Source organism: Musca domestica, unplaced genomic scaffold, assembly GCF_030504385.1.
Source record: "Musca domestica strain aabys unplaced genomic scaffold, Musca_domestica.polishedcontigs.V.1.1 21, whole genome shotgun sequence".
In the NCBI taxonomy this organism is placed as follows: Eukaryota; Metazoa; Arthropoda; class Insecta; order Diptera; family Muscidae; genus Musca; species Musca domestica.
The window spans coordinates 11846298-11867874 of NW_026712258.1; the positions used below are offsets into that span (position 1 = coordinate 11846298).

A 21577-nucleotide genomic window follows, 5' to 3' on the forward strand; every position below is an offset into this window, starting at 1 on the left:
CTTATTTGAAATTAACTCACCTTTCTAATTATATCCTCCACCTCGAAAAGAAGGGTATCTTAACTTTGTCATTCCGTTTGTAATATTCGTCGTAGACCCCATAAAGTATATACTGGGTGAGATGAAGAAACTGCAACCAACCAACCAAGCACTCCAGCATTTAAATATGAATAAGTCTTTTGTGTCTCGTACCATCGCTCGTTACAGTGATACTGGTAGCGTAGCCCCGACATCAAGAAAAGGGACGGAAGAAAAAAGCAACATCAGCAGAAATGGTTGGAAAAGTAAAGAAGCGACTTGATCGAACCCCGCGTCGTTGGGTTATTGTCTGGAGCATGGTTGGTACTAAAAAATACCAAAGTGTTGATCCAAAATACCGCAGATCAACATTCGGACAGCGTGTGACGTTTTCATTGGCCGTTTCGTGCCATCGTTAGAGCCAAAGGTGACAAATTCAAACAAATCTAAATTTATTCAATATTTGATGCTATTTCCGAAATTTTTTGCTTTCACTAAATAAAATTTAAAAAAAATGTAAAACATTTGGAATTTGACTTTGTTGCAGTTTTTTATCTCACCCTGTATATATTCATAATCAGCATAAAATTCTAAGATAATTTAACGATGTCCGTCTGTTGAAATCACGATACAGCCCACATTACTTGACGTATAGCGTCAACATATAGCAGAATAATTTGTATTATGTCTAGGATGGTTGGTATCGAAAATGAGATATATCGGTCCACGGTTTGGTATAGTCCTCATATAACGGTACTTCCCGATATTCGGTATTCTGATGATTTTTGCCACACTTTTCCACGGATTTGTCTGAAAATTGGTATTTGTAGGTCATAATGGGTCCTAGTTCGTGCGGCGAAACATTGCATGTATAGGTCCACGCTTTGATATAGCCCCCATATAACGGTACCTCCTTATATTCGGTATTTTGATAATTTTTGCCACATTTTTTCATGAATTTGTCTAGAAATTGGTATTTGTGGGTCATAATGAGTTCTAGCTCCTGTGGCGAAACTTTGCATGTATAGGTCCACGCTTTGATATAGCTTCCATATAACGGTACCTCCCGATATTCGGTATTTTGATGATTTTTGCGAATTTTTTCATGAATTTGTCTAAAAATTGGTATTTATTGGTCATAACGGGTTCGTGCGCCGGTGGGGAAATATTGTTTGTATAGGTCTACTTTTTTGTATAGCCCTTTATAGCGGTACCACGTTTCGGTAAAGCTTCCATATAACGGTATCTTCCGATATTCGTTATTTTGATAATTTTTGCCATATTTTCCCACGAATATGTCTAAAAATTGGTTCTAGTGTTTCCATTACCCTAAGGTGGAGGGTATTAAAAATTCGGCCCGGCCGGACTTAATGTTTTTTTTACTTGATTGCTTTCATTTAATAAAATTAAAAAAAAAATGTAAGAATTATGGCGTTTGACTTTGTTGCAGTTTTTATTATCTCACCCTGTACAACATTTAATGTATGTATTTAAAACCATCAGAATACCGAATATCGGGAGGTAACGTTATATCTAATTTTCAATACCAACTATTCTAGACAACAATATGTTGTCTTTTAGACTTTTTAAATAAATTTAGATTAGACAAATTAATCCCCCAATGTAAACGTGTTATTAGTGTTTCTAAGTGTAATTACATGATCTGTTGAAAAAAAATCTGGTTTAAGAATACATATACCTTTTAAAACATAATTCCCAATAACCAGGTCACCGATCAACACATCTAAAACAAGGTTATATTTCACAGAAATATAAAAAAGAATATTTATTTAAATAACAATGTAAAATGTAAGAAAATATAAAATAAAAAAATAATTTATCTCAAAAAATGTTTATTTTTTTATCACTTCAAATTTTAAACCGGATTTATGACTGCTAATTTGTTCCAGAAGACTGGTCTTGGCAAAAGCAAATCCCGGTGGTAGAACACCGCCTCTGCAACGAAACGACAAAATAACTGGGTAAAATGTGTTACCATTTCAAATTCCATTGCTCAAACTTACTTTCTGGGCATCAAAGATTGTTCCCTCAAAATGGTCTTGGCACTTAGCAATACAGCACAACTTGTTAGACCATAACCTGGATCATTGGCTGATACTCGAACCACAATTTCCTCATTGGGGGCAGAGGATTCCGGTGTACCCGTAGTCCATCCCTTGGCTTTAAGTGTATAACGAAATTCCAAAACTTTTCTATTAGCTTCCAATGGACCTTCTTGGGTTACCAAACCAGCCGAAAAAATATGGGGATATTTCAGAAAGATTTTACGCACGAAACCGATGTGAGCAAAAATTATACCCAATACCATAACTACTTGTAGCAGAAAGGCCATCAAGAATGATCTGGTAAAAAAATTAAAGTGTCATTGGCTCAAAATTATCCGCTTATTTTGGTGTACTTACTTCATACCAATATACATTTCAAACTGAATTGGCCGTTTCTTTTCGTGAACATAGGCCAGTCGCTGAGACCTTTGAACAACGACCCGGTCCGTCAGTGGAAATGGAACGAAATAGCTTCTTAAGCCTTCGGTTTGATGTACAAATGGTCTGAAAAGAATGTATATTAGAAACAGAATAAAGAACTTACGATTAACAGCTTCATCGAAGCCAATAGGCCATGTGAAGTTAATTACAAATGACAGAGATTATTTTTTTCTTAAATCAATGGCCACTTTCAATTTATTAAATTTAACCTCACCTCAACTTTAACTTTGGACTCAAGTTCGGCAGTTTTTCACAATTTAATTTTTTCTGTATGGACATCATTTCTTTGGCGTGTTGCATGGCATAGAGACCGCTTTCCCATGTGCCGGTATGGGCAAGTGCCTTCGATGATTTGTCTTGGAAATTAAATATATTTTCCCAATAAAGTTCCACGGAATTTACAGTTCCTAAAATTTGAAGAGATAAAAAGACAAGATAAGATAAAATAAGATAGAAAGTATCGGTCGGTTTTGCCGACAGATGTATACCCTCAGCCAATGTTCGATTATTTAAAAAAAAGTTGACTTCATTTATGACTAATAATATGTTTAACCTCTTATGCAGTAGGTTCCGAAGGAATGGGACAATATTGGGACGTATCGGACAGAAAATATAAAATATTGGACTGTGTTATGTTGATGGGAATATAGGGATGTAACAAGTCTTGAATGGAATAGGATGCCAATTTCGCTTTTTATGTGCTTCATGGATATTCGAAATCTTCACAAGGGGATGTGTGAAATATAAAGAGAACCTGATGCTTATTTCGAATTTTATAAACGTTTTAGTTATTCAAAATTTTGACCCTTTGTGGGGGAGGTACCAGAAGGAATGGTCCGATCTCTACCTTTTTTTTTTAAAGATCCTGTAAATCAGATGTGCCAAGTCTAAATGGAATCCGATGTTAATTTCGCGTTTTATGAGCTTAATGGATATTCAATTTTTTTTTTTTGTGGGGGAGGTACCGGAAGGAGTGCACCGAAATATTCCATCTTAACACCAGATCTTGGGTTAATATAAATATTGGGATGTGTGAAATTTGAAGACAATCGGACTCTTACATCACATTTTATAAGAGTTGTAATTATTCCAAATTTTCATACTTTGTGGGGGAGGTACTTGATGGAGTGGACTGGCATTGTCTATTTTCACACCTCGCATAGCTTTAACGCAAATATTAGGATTTGCAAAGTTTTAGATAAATCGGCTTATCATTTCTCTTTCTGTACAATTTTTTTTTTTTTGAAAATTTCAACATTTTGTGGAGGAGGTACCAGAAGGAGTGGACCGATATTGCCCATCTCCGAACTCGATCTAAGCTTGACAAAAATATTACGACGTACCAAGTTTGGAACAAATCGGATACTCCCTACGAGAGTTATCGTGCGCACCAGCCAGCCAGACAGACAGACGGACGGACATCGCTAGATCGACTCCAAATGTTCTGAAACGGATTTTGTCTAAAACTGTTATTTCGACTAGGCATGTTTTGACCGTATCAAATGATATATACCCTCTGTAGCCATATGGCTGAGGGCATAAAAAACAAATAAAAACCATTAATTTAGGCCGGGCCGAACTTTCAATACCCTCCATTACTCGGAACGAATTTCAAAAAAAAAAAAAAAAAATAGATAAATAAATAAATAAATAAAATATGTTAAAAATGCTGTGAATAATTTCGCTAAAATCATCAAAATACCGAATATCGGGAGGTACCGTTATATAGGGGCTATACGAAGAGGTGGACCTGCACGGAAAATTTTCTGTCTTAGGCTGTACTATTTATTACGAACTTCAAATTTGAAACATTTCCGGTAAATAATGTCACTTAAATTACCAAAATACTGAAAAAAAGGGATGTACCATTATATGGGGGCTATACCAAACCGTGGATCTACATGACCCATCTTCAATACCCAAAGTCCTGACATAATGCACATTTGAGTAAAATTAATATACCCTCCATTCTATGGTGGAGGGTATAAAAATACGCATAGCATTTAGAACAATGAAAAATCAGCTAATTTTGGCCGCGTCGAACTTTTAATATGCTCCACCATTTGGAAGGAACTTGAACAATTTCAAAAAAATCCGTCGAAAAATACCGCTTAAATAGATAACGCTATGTAGGGGCTATACGAAGACACGGACCTGCATTCGAAATTTTTGTCATAGGTTGTAGTACCGACTCTGAACTTTGAATACGAAATCTGAAACGATTCCGGTGAATATTTGGTACCGTTGGGAAAACGTGGGCCGACATTACAAATCAGAATGACAGAAATATTAGCCTCCATAGACTATTGGAGGGTATAAATGTTTGAAGATGATTTCATGCAAATGTTGACCGCGACTGCGCCTACTCTTTCCAAAATGCAACCGGTATCTCACGAATTAATGCTTCAGTTTTGTCTTGCAATACATCAATAGAAGCGGCCTCGTCTGTATAGACATGAGCATTAACATGGCCCCCCGCGAAAATAGGGAGTTAAACGTCCTGTCTGACATGTGGCACCGCCTTGTTGAAACATGCAAGTCAAGCTCATGCATTTTGGGAAAAAAAATAGGATGTCATCTCACAGTAGTGTCCACCATTAAGAGTTACGTTACGATTCCCAACATCTTTGAATAAGTTCGGTCCAATGATGCCAACAGCCTCTAAACCGTGAAAACTACGACTTTTACTGGATGCATTGGTAGCTCTGGCAATGCTTTTTCACTCTAAAATCGACAATTCTGCTTATTAGCGTTCACCTTGAGCCAAAAATGAGCTTCATCGCTGAACATAATTTTTCTATTGTTCAATTTCCATAACAGAACACGCATTTTTGCAACGGTGAAACAAAATACGGAACGTGGACTGTTTTAACCAGTGTTGCCATAAAGATAATATCAAACAAATCACACTTTACTTTTTCGCAAAAAAACAAATGAGTTTACGCTGATTTTTTCAATTCCAGTCCAGAATTAAAAATTGGACACTCTAAAGTCCTTTATACCGTTTTAGGTGCAAAAATACATTGTCGGACATGCTTAAGTAAAATATGTTCTACTTTACCTGGAAAATTCTTTTCGGCATATTGAACACCCAATTCGGCGGGGATGCTTTCAAAGGCACACGCCAATATAACATAAGATCCTTTCTCCTGAGCCAAATCATTATATTTGAGTTGCATTCCACTGATGTATTGTGGTTCAGCACTGACATCAACGTGATGGGTACCAGCATCAATGCAAGCCTTAACAACAACTTCACCATACAACCGGTAGGGTCCACAACAATTCAAAATGACCTGCAATAAAAACAACAACAATAAACGGTAATTAATATTTTTCCAATTCTTTTAATTTGAGTAATTCTGCTAATTGTTGTTGTTGTTGCTGGCAAGCAAGGTGAGTAAACTGCAAACAATTGGACTTTCAACAATAAAATATTAATGTAATTATTTATGGCGATTATAACTTATAATATAAATCAATGTTGTATTTATTAAAAAAAAACAACAATGCGTATTGAAAGTTGATTTAGAACTTTTTTTTCAGAAAAAAAAAACTGGATCATTTTCAATACAATGTATCATACTTTAGATTTTAAAAATTAAAAAGAATATTTTGCGTTGCCAGACTAAGAGAACAAGGGATGTCCAATCGATCTGATAGGAGAATCAGGATTTCCTGGAAAAAATAATTTTAAAACGTTTGAAATTAACAGCCCGTATTTGTCGAATTGATATACGCCCATGATCAATTTAGGTTTCAAAACATCTTTCAAGTTTAAATTGGAATTTATGCGAGAAGTGAGGTGCCAAAAGGAGTGAGTCTACACATCACATTATCACATTTGATTTAATGTAAGTAGAAATTTTGCGGTAAAGAAGCTTAGATAAAATCTAGAATCATATCGCTTTTAATGAGAGCCCTTCAAAGTTTTGAACTATGGTTAGAGAGAAGGAAAGAGATACTGTCCACGTGACTCAAGTTTGATATAAATGTGAGCTATCTTCGCTTTTTATACACTGAGCCATATGGCTAGAGAAGGTATATATCATATGATACGGCCAAAACGTGCCTCATTGTAATAACGGTTTTAGACCCATTTGGAGTCGATCTAGCGATGTCCGCCTGGCTGCACTTTAACTCTCGAAGGGAGTATCTGATTTCATCCAAACTCGGTGCATCGTAATATCATTGTCAAACTTACGTCGAATTCGAACCTCCCACACAAAATGTCAACATTTTGAAAGAAAAGAATTTAGTGCACAGAAAGAGAAAAGATAATCCGATTTTGTTCCAACCTTGCGAATCCTCATATTTGCGTCAGCGCGAAAATGGATAATGTCGGTCCACTCTATCAAATACCTCCCCCACATAGGGTCAAAATTTTGAATAAGTATCCGATTGTCTTAATCACAATGTTTTTATTTACACAAGATCTGGTGTGAAGATGCAACAAATCGGTCCACTCCTTCTGGTACGTCCCCCACAAAGGGTCAAAATTTTGAATATTCATTAAGCTCCTAAATTACGAAATTTACAGCCGATTCCATTCAGACTTGGCACATCTCAATATTTCTATTGCACAAGATCTGTTATAAAGATGGTAGAAATCGGACTATTCCTTCTGGTACCTCCACCACAAAGGGTCGATGTTTACAATCACCAAAACGATCATAAAATCCTAAATAAGCATCAGGTTCTCTTCAAATTACGCACATCACAATATTTGGTGTGAAGATCGGATATATCGGCCCACTCCTTCTGGTGCCTCCACCACAAAGTGCCAAAATTTTGAGTAACCATGAAGCTCTTAAAACGCGAAATTAAAACCCGGTTCCATTTAGACATGGTACATCTCAATATTTTCATCAACACAACATCTTTTGAAAAGGTGTGGTACCTCTTCCACCTAGGGCTCAAGATTTTCAAAAACAGCGAAATAAGCTTATGGTTCTCTTCAAATTTCACACATCCAAATATATTTGCTATTGCTATGCTGTTGTGTATATGCTATATATCTGCCAACCCTTTTGGTACCTCACCCACAAAGGGTCGCAATTTCAAATACTTATATCTGCGAAACAAGTCGGCGATTCTATATAACTTGTCTCTAAATATTTCTCTTAACCAGAAATCTGATATGAATATGTAATTTATCTAAATTTTTTATTTCGCATAAAAGTGGATATGAATGTTCGATTTCCTTCAAATAACAATATATAATTCAATAAATAATGTTTATATCTGTATTAGAAAATGGAGTATTTCGGTCCGCTATATCTGGCACCTCAGGCATATTTCCACGTTTTCCAAAAATTTGGACATATCTCATATAAAGTAGAAGATGTATTCGATATAGTCCAAATCTAGCACGTTGTAATATTTATATCAGTCTTAGGTCAGATACGAATTGGTCAATATTGGCCAATTGCTTCGAAACCTCTCACATAAAGAGGTAACAGTTTGAATAATCATAACTGAAGACTGAGGGTGTTGACAGGACTGACTGATACTATTTTACTTGTTATACTAAATTTTAAAATTATACTTATTTTCCTCTCTCAAAACCAAACTGTATCGTATTTTGTACCATTTAGTACAGTTCTTACACTTTTCCAAAACTACCGCCTGATATCAAATCAATTTCTTAAACTTGGTTTTAATATCAAATTTCTTATCTTAGCTTTATACAAATTTAGTGAATTTTTGTATTTTTGCTACACTTATTGTTCGAATTTCCATAAAACCTTTGATTCGTCAATCCTATACAATATCAAAGAACCTCATTCCAAATGTCTGATGTCCAGCTCTATCCCTTTCCTAAATACCAAATTTAATGCCATTTAGTACTTTTTGGAACGTTTTTTTCTAAATTCACCTCCATACATCAAACCCACTTCATCAAAAGTGATACTAATACCGATTACCTCCTATATCCAAATTTAGTACCATTTAGAACTTTTGAACTGTATGGTACATATTTCCAAAACCAACCTCAAATCACAACCTTATATACTTAAAGTGACATCAATATAAAAATTTTAAAATTCCAAATTTAGTACCAAATTTAGTACCATTTAGTACTGTTCTTACACTTAGTATGCATTTCAAAAACTACCACTTTAAATCATCCGTAGTTCGCTAACTTAATTCTTACACCAAATGCCTGCATTTTAGCTCTATCCTTTAATATAATACCAAATGGAACTAAATATAATTCTTTCCAGCACCCTTTTAGTTCGAATTTAAAAAACATCCTTATGCGTATCTATTCTACACACTCAGCTACCTTCTTTCCTAATTTCAGATTTCTACCTCCATCTATTAGATCAATACAATGGATGACATTTTTATTATCTTTTAGTATTTTTAATACAATTACGGAATAGAGAGTATTCTATGTCCGTATCCTAAATAAATAGAGTTATAATAGTAACACGACTTTCTTTTTTGTAAATAGATATACCGAGATCTGGTATGTCTTGTGTGAAAATGATACCAAGAATCATATAAAAGCCAGTAAGGAAATGTCAAACGTCGGGCGGGCCTGAGTATATGATACCCTACATCACAATGCGTATTTAGTAGAGCTCCCGTAAAAAAAAAGTTTGTATTGGGAATTTGTGTGAAGTAGTTCACACCAACTATGAACCTTATTTGAATGGGTATTATGACTTTAGAGAAGTCACAATTTGGGATTATATAAAAAAATATTTATTGGAGCAAACGCCAAATGGAAAAATTCCGTTAAATACGAAAAACTTAATTCAATTCGGGCTGATATTACATAAAACATATATATGGGAGCTTTAGCTATATATCAACCGATTTTCTATAATTGTTTGTAGGCTGAATTCGGTCGGATGTGCTGAAACATATATTTGGACGAATATTACACATTTGGCGCACACGAAAATATAAATCGGACGAAGATATATATGGGATCTAGATCTAAATTTGGACCAATTATCACCAATTAAATAGACTTCGTCCTTCGTCGGCCAAACAAATGATTTGTGAAAAGTTTCATCTCAATCGAAAAAAAATACGATCTGGACTTTGTGTAAAAAAAAATACATGGACAGACGCAAGAAGGGACGGACATGCATAAATCGACTCAGAATGTGATTCCATGCAAATCATCAAAAGAAACTATGGGTCTATCTCGCTTCCTTCTACGCGTTACAAACAAGTGCACAAAGCCCTAATACCCTGACCACAGTGTGGCGTAGGGTATAAATGTGATTTCTTTAAAAAAACCATGCTGTAAAGTTTTCCATAGTTATCATATTTCAGTAGCTTATGAGCCCCTTTTTATTTTCAATACCATTATGCTAGAGATTATGTATCAACTTACCTTGCACTTTTGGGCCATAGCCTCAATAGACTTTGGATCATTGACATCGGCCAAAATAATGGGAATATGATTTAAATCCCTTTGGGTTCGTTTACCAACCTTCACTAAAACATCTTTGAGTTTAGACTACAGAAGAAAGAAAACTGATGTTTTAATTCTCACAAGAACACAATTATTCCCGTTTTTACTTCATTTCTTCCAGCAATGCCCCATTTGAAATCCCCAAATATATCCACGGCATCTTCGACCACAATTTGTCCCGTATAACCGGTAGCACCGAAAATTATAGCGTCCAATTTCCCAACACTCATTGTAAAATTTACACGACGCGTCGTTCTTATCAAGTGAAGGGAATAAAAACAACTAAAATTATGGTTGGTTGTAGGCTCCCTGTTGTCAAACAGACGAAGTGCATTTTTTCACAACCAACAAAATCTGAGAGAGAGAGCTTTTCAATTTTCATTGAATGCATATTTAAAAAAAAAAAACTGCATCGGCAGTGGGAATACAAATTAGTTTTCATGTACCCAGTCAAAATATTTAATTAACGTTTTATAATTCCATCCATATTTAATTATTCTCTACTGTACAGGTATCTCACTGTAATAGGTACATGTAAATGTAAAAATAATGCACAAGGCACTATTTTTTGAAATTAGTAAGCTTTTAATAAAATTCATGTCGTATTGGAATTTAAAATTGTTACGAAGTAAATTAGGTCGTTTCGGAAAAGGTGCATTCGTGTATATATTTTAAAATATTTTCATTCCCTAGTGGTGGAGGCTTTAGCAGAAGTACATTAGACTCTCACAAATAAAGCTTTGTTTTTCGAAGTTTTTTATACCCTCCACCATAGTATGGAGGGTATATTAAGTTTGTCATTCCGTTTGTAACACCTCGAAATACACATTTTAGACCAAACAAAGTATATATATTCTTGGTCAGCGTAAAATTCTAAGTCGATTTAGCGATGTCCGTCCGTCTGTGGAAATCTCTCTAGCTTTCGAACGAATTGAAGTACATTGCATTGAAGTACTGCAGAACTTTTGGTATTGAAAATGGGCCATGTAGGTCAACGTTTCGGTATAGCCCCATTTAACTGTACATCCCGATATTCGGTATTTATGATGATTTTAGCGACATCTTCACCGGAATAGTTTTTGAAGTGGTATTTGAAGTTCGTAATGGATACTACGGCCTAAGACAGAAAATTTTCTATGCAGGCCCACCTCTTCGTAGCGCCCCCATATAAGGATACCTCCCGATATTCGGTATTTTGATAATTTTAGCGACATTATTCACCGGAATTGTTTCAAATTTGATATTTGAAGTTCATAATGGATACTACAGCCTACGACAGAAAATAGTCTGTGCAGGTCCATGTCTTCGTATAGCCCCCAAATAACGGTACCTATCTATATTCGGTAGTTTGACGATTTTAGGAGCAATACTCACCGAAATTGTTTGAAATGTCTTATTTGAAGTTCGTGACAGCAAATTGTCTATGCAGGTCCAGGTCTTCGTATAGCTCCGATATAACGATACTTCCATATATACGGTATTTTGATGATTTTAGCTACATTATTCACCTTTTATTTAAAGTTTCGAATTTGAATATGGTAATGGCTTATGACAAACAATGTCTATGTAAATCTACGTATTCGGTATTTTTATGATTTTAAAAGATTTTTTAACGGATATTATTTTTTGAAAATATTTTTAAATAATATTATAGGTACATTTTCACTTCTGCAACAGATTACTGCTATGCCAAAGACCCGCGTCTTGTACCTCTGCTTCATTTTCAATTTTATGTGCTGCAGAATGTGAAGTTAAAACCGAACATAATTTTAGGCGAATTCAATCTATTTGTAATGTGTCAGTGTTTGCAAACATCAGTAATAAATGAAAGGGGTTAGATTTCTAACATTTTTATTTTAATTTTTATACCCTCCACCATACATAGTATGGAGGGTATATTAAGTTCGTCAGTTTTTATCAGCGTAATTCTAATTCCGTCTGTTGTAATCACGTTATAGGCAAATCGAATTAAGATAGGAAGCTAAAATTTTGCACAGATCCATATTTTGTCTGCAGGCAGGTTAGGTTCGAAAATGGGCTATATCGGTCCACGATATCGTATAGCCTCCATATAACGGTACCCCCACCCCTCCGGTATTTGGCATTTTGATGATTTTAGCCACAGTTTTTAATGGAATTGTCTGAATTTCTACACAAGGATTTCTTTGGGAGTACCTTACCCCAGAAATAGAATTATCTATATTAGTCCACAATATCGTATATCCCCGTATATCGGAACCTTCCGATCGGTATTTATAAAATGTTAAGAAAAATTTTTTAATTCTTATTTTTTTTTTTTTTTTTTGGAAAAAATTCCTAATTCGTTCCAAATGGTGGAGGGTAGTTAAAGTTCGGCCCGGCCGAAGTTACTGTTTTTTTACCTGTAAGAGTTCTGACACCGTTAAAAAAAAAACTATAGAAACTTAAGTTTAATACATTTATGGTTTAATTTCAATTACGAACAAGACCTTTTAATTTTCCTCTAAATCTCTTAATATAAGCTTTCCATTGCCCTCCATGAGTTTAGTAAGATCATGCACAAATATCGACGCAATGCTTGTCGTTTTATGACGTTTCACACTTTGGGTGAAACTACTCAGCTTACTCAAATCGAAAATGTTCATATACAAATATTATTGATATACGTGATTATACTTTGAGAACAGTGTTTTTGGTGCCTGTTTCTTTTTTTTTTAAACCCACAGTCATATGCCAAGAGAGGGTATATATCATTTAATGCGGTCAAAACGTGCCTTGTCGAAATAACGGTTTTAGACCCTATGTGTCTTTGGACCTAGCTCTGTCCGTCCGTTCATCTGTCTGTCAGGCTGGTGCAAACTATAACTCTCTAAGAGAGTATCCAATTTTGTCCAAAATTGATACATCGTAATATTATTATCAAACTTAGATCGTGTTCGGAGATATCGGTACACCCCTTCTGGTACCTACTCCACAAGAGGTCGGAATTTACAAATAGAAAGGATAATTTTGCTCTGATTTTGGAAATCCAAATATCAGGTGCCAAAATAGACAAAATCGGCCCACTCCATCACAAAAGGTCAAAATATTGAAGTACATCTCTTATAAAATGTGATATAAGAATCTGATTGTCTTCAAATTTCACACATCAAAACAAATTTATTAACACAAGATCTGGTGTGAAGATGAGATATGTCAGTCCCCTCCTTCTGGTAAATGCCCCACAAGCGACCCCTAAAACGCGATATTAACATCTAATTCCATTCAGACTTGGTACATCTCAATATTTCTTTCAACACAAAATCTGTTATAAATAGATATATGAGATTGTCTTAAAATTGGTATTTGTAGGTCACAATGGGTTCTTGCCCCGGTAGCGAAACATTATATGTATAGATCCACGTTTTGATACAGTCCTCGTATAACGGTACTATCAGATAGTCGGAATTTTGATGATTTTTGTCACATTTTTTACAAATTGGTCTTAAAATTGGCATTTGTAGGTCACAATATGTTCTAGCTCTGGTGGCAAAATATTGTATGTATAAGTCCCCGCTTTGGTATAGCCCCCAACGGTAACGGTACATCCCAATATTCGGTATTTTGATGATTTTTGTAACATTTTTTCACAGATTTGTATAAAAATTGTTATTTGTAGGTCACAATGGTTCTAGCTCCGGTGGCGAAACATTTTATGTATAGGTCCACGTTTTGGTATTTGGTACCTCCCGATATTCGGTCTTTTGATGATTTTTGCCACATTTTTCGGGGATTTGTCTAAAAATCGGTATTTGTAGGTCATTATGTTTCTAAAGTTATGGTTCGGCCCGGCCGAACTTTTTTTTACTTGTTTTTAACAAAATTCAGTTAGCTTAAATTCTAGAATCTATATAATGACGACATCACCTATATAATGACGAATTTTATAAAGCGAAGAAAGAACCCAAGTTCAATGTGAATCCAAGTTCACTGTGTTTCCACCATAGCTTGCATAGTTGACACATGTGTGGAGCATTCAACGACTATGTAAAAAAACTAATAACAATTATTTGTTTTAATTGTTTATATTAATTCTGAATTTGTTAATGTTAGACTATTTTTAGTCGCAAGGACTGCATATGTGTTGAAATATGGCAGTAAATATTATTTCAACCCTTATAAACATCATCGTACATGCTTCCACTACTTAATACAAATCCCAAAATTCAGATTATAAAGCTTTTAGAAGAAAAACTCCCAACATACTCTGGAATTTTCAAAAAAATTGCAGTTCCAATATACGTACATATTTATATACAAAACAAAACTCATTTATTGTAATAAAATAATTTATTGATTCAAAACTTCAAATTTCAAACCGGATTTATAGCTGCCAATTTCTTCCAGAAGACTTGTCTTGGCAAAGGCAAAACCTGGTGGTAAAACGCCGCCCCTGTAAAAACAACGCATTACAGGTTAATAGTATAATTCAACATATAAATCCCCATCGTTTACACTTACTTTCCGGGCATTTTGTTTTGTTCCTTCAAAATGGTTTTGGCACAGAACAGTAGAGCACAACTAGTTATGCCATAGCACGGATCTTTTCCAGTAACACGAACCACAACTTCCTTGTTGGGGGCAGCAGATTCTGGTGTGCCTGTAGTCCATCCCTTGGCTTTTAGGGTAAAACGGAATTCCATGGCTTTTCTATTAGCCTCAACGGGACCTTCATGGGTCATCAAACCACCCGAAAAAATATGAGGATATTTCAATAGTAATTTACGTGTAAAACCAATCTGAGCCATTATCGCACCGAATAACATAAATACGGGCAGTAGAAGGGCCATCAACAGTGATCTGATAAAATAATGAAAAAATTGAGACTCGAAATTCTCCATTAATTTTAATGTACTTACTTCATACCAATATACATTTCGAATTGAATTGGCCGTTTCTTTTCGTACACATAGGCCAATCGTTGGGACCTTTGTACAACGGCACGGTCCGTAAGTGGGAATGGGGCAAAATAACTCTTTAAGCCTTCGGTTTGATGGGCATAAGGTCTGCAAGAAATTTATGTAAAAAAATTAAATCTTCACTAAGTTATATATTATAAATGTCCAGGATTAATAAATTTAAAATGCGTCTCCTACCTCATCCACAACTTTGGACTCAAGTTCGGCATTTTCTCACTATTTAATTTTTTCTCCAAAGACAACATTTCCTTGGCGTGTTGCATAGCATAGATGGCGCTCTCCCATGTACCGGTATGCAAAATGGCCTTCGATGATTTATCCTGGTAGTTGTATTTGGATTCCCAATAAAGTTCCACTGAATTTACAGTTCCTGAAATTAAGAAGAAAGGGGGGAAATTTAAGAAAAATTCTGGCCTCATATATAAGTTCCTAATCTACAAAGCCAATTTGACAATGGAGAAGCCCACCCGATAAGAACTATACGCAGATATGGATCTAGGATTGTTAAACAATTCCATTTAAAAATGGGGCTAAAATCCTCAAATTAACGAATATCGAAGGGTACCGTTGTAAGTCATTACGATATCGTGGACCAATAGCCTATCTCCGAAATTGACGTACTTGTATACTCTAGCGTGATTACAATAGATGGGAAGACGGACGGACAGACAGGGCTGAATTTCCTTAGAATTTTAAGCTGCTCAAGAGTATATACACAGGGTGAGATGAAGAGCTACAACCAACTTCAGACTGCTGTCATTTCTAAGTCACTCGTCCAACAGATACTAAAAACTATCCCAGTGACAGCTCCTTATATTGTTTACAAGCATACAAAAGCATTTTGGTGAGAATTTTCCAGAAGAAAAGCTATTCGTGTTGGAATTCAAGCGTGATAGTGTGATTTCTTTATATTTGGCTGGAAAACCACAAGTGGCTATGGTTAGAGCACTCCAGCATTTAAATGTGAATAAATCTTTTGTGTCTCGTAACATCGCTCGTTACCGTGATACTGGTAGCGTAGACCGATGTCAAGGAAGTGGACGAAAGAAAACAGCAACATCATCAGAATTGGTTTGAAAAGTAAAGAAGTGACTTGATCGAAACCCGCGTCGCAGTGGCCGAAAAATGGTTCGTGAGCTGAACATATTGCAATATTCCATTCGGCAAATATTGAAAATTGAGCTCGGGGTAAAGCCATTGAAATTCCAACAAGTGCAATAACTTACACCGCAATGCTTGGCCGAAAGTGGTGCCCTGCCGAATTTGCTTTTCTTCGATGAGAAAACATTCGTTGTCCTGCAGTTTGCAAACAACAAAATCATGTTTACTTGCCAAAAAGGTCGGCTGAAAATGTGCACCTTCGGTTGGCCACCAGAACTCAAGCGCCGGCCATGGTGATGGTGTGGGCCGCCATAACAGCCGATGGTCACTCTCCGCTCGTATTAATCGACCGTGCGTCGGATTAAATACTGAATATTATTGAGAAAATATTTTGGAGGGTGTATTAAAGCCTTGGGCACGCAAACATTTTTGCTGCAGACCTTAGACATTCCAACAGGACTCAGCATCATCGCACTCAGCACGCGCCACCCAAGAATGGTTACAAAATGAGGTTCCTCGCTTCATTTCCAGCACACAATGGCCACCAAAATCTCCGAATACCAATCCGTTTGACTATTGTGTCTGGAGTATTTTCAAAAGCAAGGTTGGCACTAAATAATACCCAAGGGTCGATCACCTCAAGCAAGCGCTTCCCCTGAAATGGGCCAAAATACCGCAGAGCAATATTCGGGTAGCGTGTGACGGTTTCATTGGCCGTTTGAAGGCCGTTATTCGTTCCAAGGGTGACCAATTCGAACAAATCTAAACTTATTCTAAAATTCTATGATATTTCTGACATTTTTTGCTTTCATTCAATATTTTTTTTTTAAAAAAATGTAACAGATGTGGAGACCGACAGGTCTAAATCGTCTTAGCTGATCAAGAGTATATATACTTTGTTAAGTCTAAAATCATTATTTCGATGAGTAGCAAACGAAATGACGAACTTAATATACCCTCCGTTTTATGTATGGTGGAGGGTATAATAATTAAGTTAAATCTTTGGTATAAAAAATCTGCATGCCTAACATACTGCATGCATAACATACTATTAGTATAGTATGTTAGACTTATTTCCAAATTTTAAATTTAGCTTTAACCCAATACCACGACACAGATTTTAGTACCTCTTTTAGTTACTTTGGTACCTTTAAGTTCGACTGTCGATAAATGGTGTTGTATCTAACTAATATGTTCAATGCAGCCATACATTTATTGAAACCTACCTGGAAAATTCTTTTCGGCATATTGAACACCCAATTCGGCGGGGATACTTTCAAAGGCACATGTAGATATCACATACGATCCCTTCTCCTGAGCCAAGTCATTGTATTTGAGTTGCATTCCATTGAAATATTGTGGCTCGCCACTGACATCAACGTGATGGGTGCCAGCATCAATGCAAGCCTTAACCACAACTTCGCCATAGAAGCGATAAGGTCCACAGCAATTCAAAACGATCTGTAATAAAAACGGCAATAATCAATTATTTACTCTTTCATAACTGTTTAAATTTTCCATAAATGTATTTATTTGTAATTGTAATAATTAGCGTAAGTGGATCTCTTAGGTGTGAATGATAACCCATTAAATTGCTCAAACTATGTAAATTATTAATGGAAGTTGTTCGATAACTCAAAAGTCCAGTAAGTCAGAGAAAATTGCGAGAATTTTGTAAAATGTAATAAGTTTATGCAGATGATTTGTATTTGCATCAATGATACATAGTAGAATTAATAAGGTAAGCCCTGACAATTATATGTGTATTTTTTTTTTCATAAAAAAAAAGAGAAAATGTTTTATGTTTTATGGATATGGCTGAAAATTGAATCCTATTGGATAGATGCAAATTTCCGAAATTTGGGATGAAGGCTGATGGGGCTTAGGATAGATGAACTAATATGTTTTTTTCAAATTGGAACTAAAAGTGTACTAAAATGTACTATATTTGGTACAATTTCTTATTATGTGAAAGGAAAGGACTAATGCACTAAAAACTTCGAAAAGTGCTAAATGGTACTAGATCTGGAAATCTGAATAGGAATTAGGGTCACTTTTTGTGAAGTGGGTTTGATAGTTGGATGTTGATTTTGAAAAACGTAAGAAAAGTACTAAATGGTATTATGTTATGATAATTAGGGAACGAATGGAGATGGAAATCTGAAATTTGGAATGAAGGTCTAGGATATTAGCAAAAGTACTAAAATGCATCAAATTTGGACAAAGGTAAGGTAAGAGATTTGATGTAAAACCCATGTTTAAGAAATAGGGTTGATATAAGAACTATAAAAAATGGTACAAAATTTGTTTTGGTTGAATGGAGAAAAGCTGGAATGCTAAAATTTTAGGAAAGAAATAGGTCTGGAAAGGGTACAAAAGGGTACCGAAAGTACTAAATGGTACTGAATTTGGCGTATAGTATGGGAATAGAAGTGGTATTGTTAATTTTGTATTAGGAAAATTGCGATGCGTTTGGATAAGAAGTCGAATTTTAAAATTCCTACTGTAAGGTGTATGAAAAGTATTTATTAAATTGGACTAAATATGAAATAAAGTGTATAACTGTTACTTAGATAAGGAGGTGAATTCAGAAACGCGTATTATAATATGTACTTAAGTTCTGAATATTTATTTATTTTATATATTTGTGTAGGAATAGAGCTACATTTTCGAGTTCTGCTAATGAGGATTGAGAGTGGTTTCTACCTTCTACAATAGATAATTGTCCATAAAACGGACTATCCCGATGTAAAGTATTTTGATTATTTGAGCCAGTAGAATTATTTGATAATGATTAATTCATACAGTTGAACAAAATCGTTCCTTTCTGTCAAATAAATTCCTGAAAATGCGTACCTTTGTACTGTCAAAAAAATGTCCATTGTCTTGGCCACAGTTTCCAGATACAGCCTGGAAATACCTTTGGCAAATTTTGTCGAGATCGGTTCGGCAATGATTTTTGGTACAAAAATTTTAATACAACATAAAAATACCCTTTAGTTCCATTCTATTTCAAAGGGAAGGTTTATAAATTACTTCACGCGGGCACCACTGCTAAATACGCATAGTACACCATATAGTCGGCAACTTTCTTTCTTTATATACCCTCCCCCATACGAAATACTCATGTCAGACCCAACAAAGTATATATATTCTTGATCAGCGTAAAATTCTAAGTCGATTCCGTCTGTTGTAATCACACTGGAATTGTTTCAAATTTGGTATTTGAAGTTCGTAATGGATATTACAGCCTATGATAGAAAATTGTCTGTGCAGGTCCACGTGTTCGTATTGTAGCCATATAACGGTACCTCCCAATATTCGGTATTTTGGTGATTTTAGATTCATTATTCACCGGAATTATTTCAAATTACGTATTTAGAGTTCGTAATGGAAACTACAGTCTGTGACAGTATATTGTCTATGCAGGTCTAGGTCTGCGCACAGCTCCGATATAACGTTACCTCCCTATATACGATATTTTGATGATTTTAGCTACATTATTTATCGTTTATTTCAAGTTTCGAATTTGAATATGGTAATGGCTTATAACAAACAATGCCTATTGGGTGTAGACCCCAATAATTTTTTAAGCATTTTATTTTTTGAACATTCCAAATTCGTTTCAAATGGTGGAGGGTATTCAAAGTTCGGCCCGGCCGAACTTAATGCTTTTCAACTTGTTTATTTTCTGTTTTTTATTTGGGTTTCTGAAGTTTCGTTCAAAATTTTTTAGTACAAAAATCAGAAATACAATATCGTTTCACTGACATAAAAATATTTTACAACAAATGTTTTCATTTGTCAAATCTAGGACCGAATGGGCAAAATGTTTTAAAACAAGAAAAAACATTGGATTGGAAAAAAATATTTTTGAGTGCCGTTATGTGGAAAACGTGGACAAATGAAGACAATATTCTGACCCCGTTTGCAGAATATAATATAAACTATAAACAAGGTATGTAGAGGTTCCGTTGTATTGTCGCTATAAATAAAAAGATGAAAAAATGTCGACCTATATATAGAATGTTCCGCCACCTTATACCAAATTTGGAAACATTTCGGAGAAAAATGTGTGGAACATCATTAAAATACCGAATATCGGGAGATACCGTTATATTGGGGCTATTGAAAAACGTGTGCCTATATAAACAATGTTCTGCCACCAGAGGTAGAACCCACTACAAACTCTTAATACTAAATTCCAATTCCGTGAAAAAATGTGGCAAAAATCATTTAAATACCAAATATCGTACCAACCAACGTCAAACAATGTGATCTGTTTAGTTATTTCCACAGAGAGACAGACAGAGACCGGCATATTTAAATTAACTTAGAATTCATGCTGGACATATATATACTTTATGGGGTCTACGACGAATACTTATAGGTGTTGCAAACGGAATGACAAATTTTCCATGGTGGAGGGTATTAAAAAATGAACAAACTCAAATATTACTTCCGACAGTTTGCGTAAATTTCACATTTTTATAGTTTCCGAACACTGTGCATTCTCTTTTCTCACTCACTATATTACAAATTCTGCATCAACTTACTTTGCATTTCTTGGCCATATCCTCTATTGACTTTTGGTCATTGACATCGGCCACAATAATGGGAATATGACTCAAATCTGTTTGGGTGCGTTTACCAACTTTCACTAAAACATCTTTGAGTTTAGACTGCAGAAGATAGGGGGAAAGTGAATTAGTTAAGTAGGTTCGAATGGGACAACAGCAAATTTAGTTTGGCATTTACTTCATTTCTTCCGGCAATGCCCCATTTGAAGTCCCGAAATATATCCACGGCATCTTCGACCACAACTTGTCCCGTAAAACCGGTGGCACCGAAAATTATTGCGTCCAATCTCTCAACACTCATTGCAAAGTTTACACTATTCTAGGCTTCTAATCGACTGTCGAATAAACCGAACTGTTGTTGTTATCAAATGGAGAGTACAAAAATAACTAAAAATTAAGTTTGTCGTTCTCGTCTATTGTTGTGTTGTGTTGTCAAACCGAAACTGACGATGGGCATTTGTTAGCAACCCACCAAATATAAGAGAGCTTTTTTCGGTTTTGTTTTTTTTTTTTTTGGTTTGTTTATCGTCTAGCCAAAGTCTTTGAATGAATGACTCCACAAAACCGGCGTTGAGAGTATGAAAATGTGTTTGAGTTGAAATTTGTATTCATGTATTTGTCGATGTGTGTCGATTTTATTAGTTAATCATCGATGGTATGGCGAGAGCATGGCATGGGTACGTGGAAGTTTACCCACGATAATAAACCTATGCATGCATCTGCATTGGCATTTGAAAGGTCAAAGTTCAAATCCATTGATTTGGTTTTCTTGTTGTTGCTAAATGGGACTATTTGCAAGAAAAACAACTGATAAAGCCAATGTTGCCAATAAGTAATGTAAAAAGCTGAAAACTTGGCAACAATTTTGAAATGGAAGTAAACGGTTATGGAAAATCTTCAATTCCGAGATATTTGAATTGCGCTAAAAACATTGGGTTTAAATTCTTTTATAGGATATGTAATAATTTCAAGAAAATATTTAAATGTGCGTGATGT

General features: G+C 35.2%; 2 protein-coding genes across 2 annotated transcripts; both read right to left on the minus strand.

Moving 5' to 3' along the window:
* Positions 1-1773: 1773 nt before the first annotated feature.
* LOC101887456 (saccharopine dehydrogenase-like oxidoreductase) lies at positions 1774-10284 on the minus strand. The gene is made up of 7 exons (XM_011294369.3): positions 10071-10284; positions 9883-10008; positions 5587-5821; positions 2740-2932; positions 2442-2588; positions 2043-2381; positions 1774-1974 (listed from the first exon to the last, which is right to left on the minus strand). The coding sequence occupies exons 1-7, from the start codon at positions 10191-10193 to the stop codon at positions 1872-1874; spliced, it is 1266 nt and encodes a 421-aa protein (XP_011292671.2). The 5' UTR covers positions 10194-10284; the 3' UTR covers positions 1774-1871.
* A 3968-nt stretch (positions 10285-14252) lies between these two features.
* Positions 14253-21050, minus strand: LOC101887634 (saccharopine dehydrogenase-like oxidoreductase). Its single transcript, XM_059122795.1, has 7 exons — positions 20760-21050; positions 20558-20683; positions 17228-17462; positions 15078-15270; positions 14841-14987; positions 14443-14781; positions 14253-14374 (listed from the first exon to the last, which is right to left on the minus strand). The coding sequence occupies exons 1-7, from the start codon at positions 20880-20882 to the stop codon at positions 14272-14274; spliced, it is 1266 nt and encodes a 421-aa protein (XP_058978778.1). The 5' UTR covers positions 20883-21050; the 3' UTR covers positions 14253-14271.
* Positions 21051-21577: the final 527 nt, after the last annotated feature.

Bases quoted from the DNA above. Each gene is read 5' to 3' on its own strand.
- LOC101887456 (XM_011294369.3), bottom strand. From the start codon at position 10,193: ATGAGTGTTGGGAAATTGGACGCTATAATTTTCGGTGCTACCGGTTAT. The intron at 10,009-10,070 runs GTAAAAACGGGA...TTTCTTCTGTAG, and splicing joins GCATTGCTGGAAGAAATGAA to TCTAAACTCAAAGATGTTTT. The intron at 1,975-2,042 runs GTAAGTTTGAGC...GTTTCGTTGCAG, and splicing joins CAATCTTTGATGCCCAGAAA to AGGCGGTGTTCTACCACCGG.
- LOC101887634 (XM_059122795.1), bottom strand. From the start codon at position 20,882: ATGAGTGTTGAGAGATTGGACGCAATAATTTTCGGTGCCACCGGTTTT. The intron at 15,271-17,227 runs GTAGGTTTCAAT...TCTTAATTTCAG, and splicing joins TGCCGAAAAGAATTTTCCAG to GAACTGTAAATTCAGTGGAA. The intron at 14,782-14,840 runs GTAAGTACATTA...TTATTTTATCAG, and splicing joins GAAATGTATATTGGTATGAA to ATCACTGTTGATGGCCCTTC.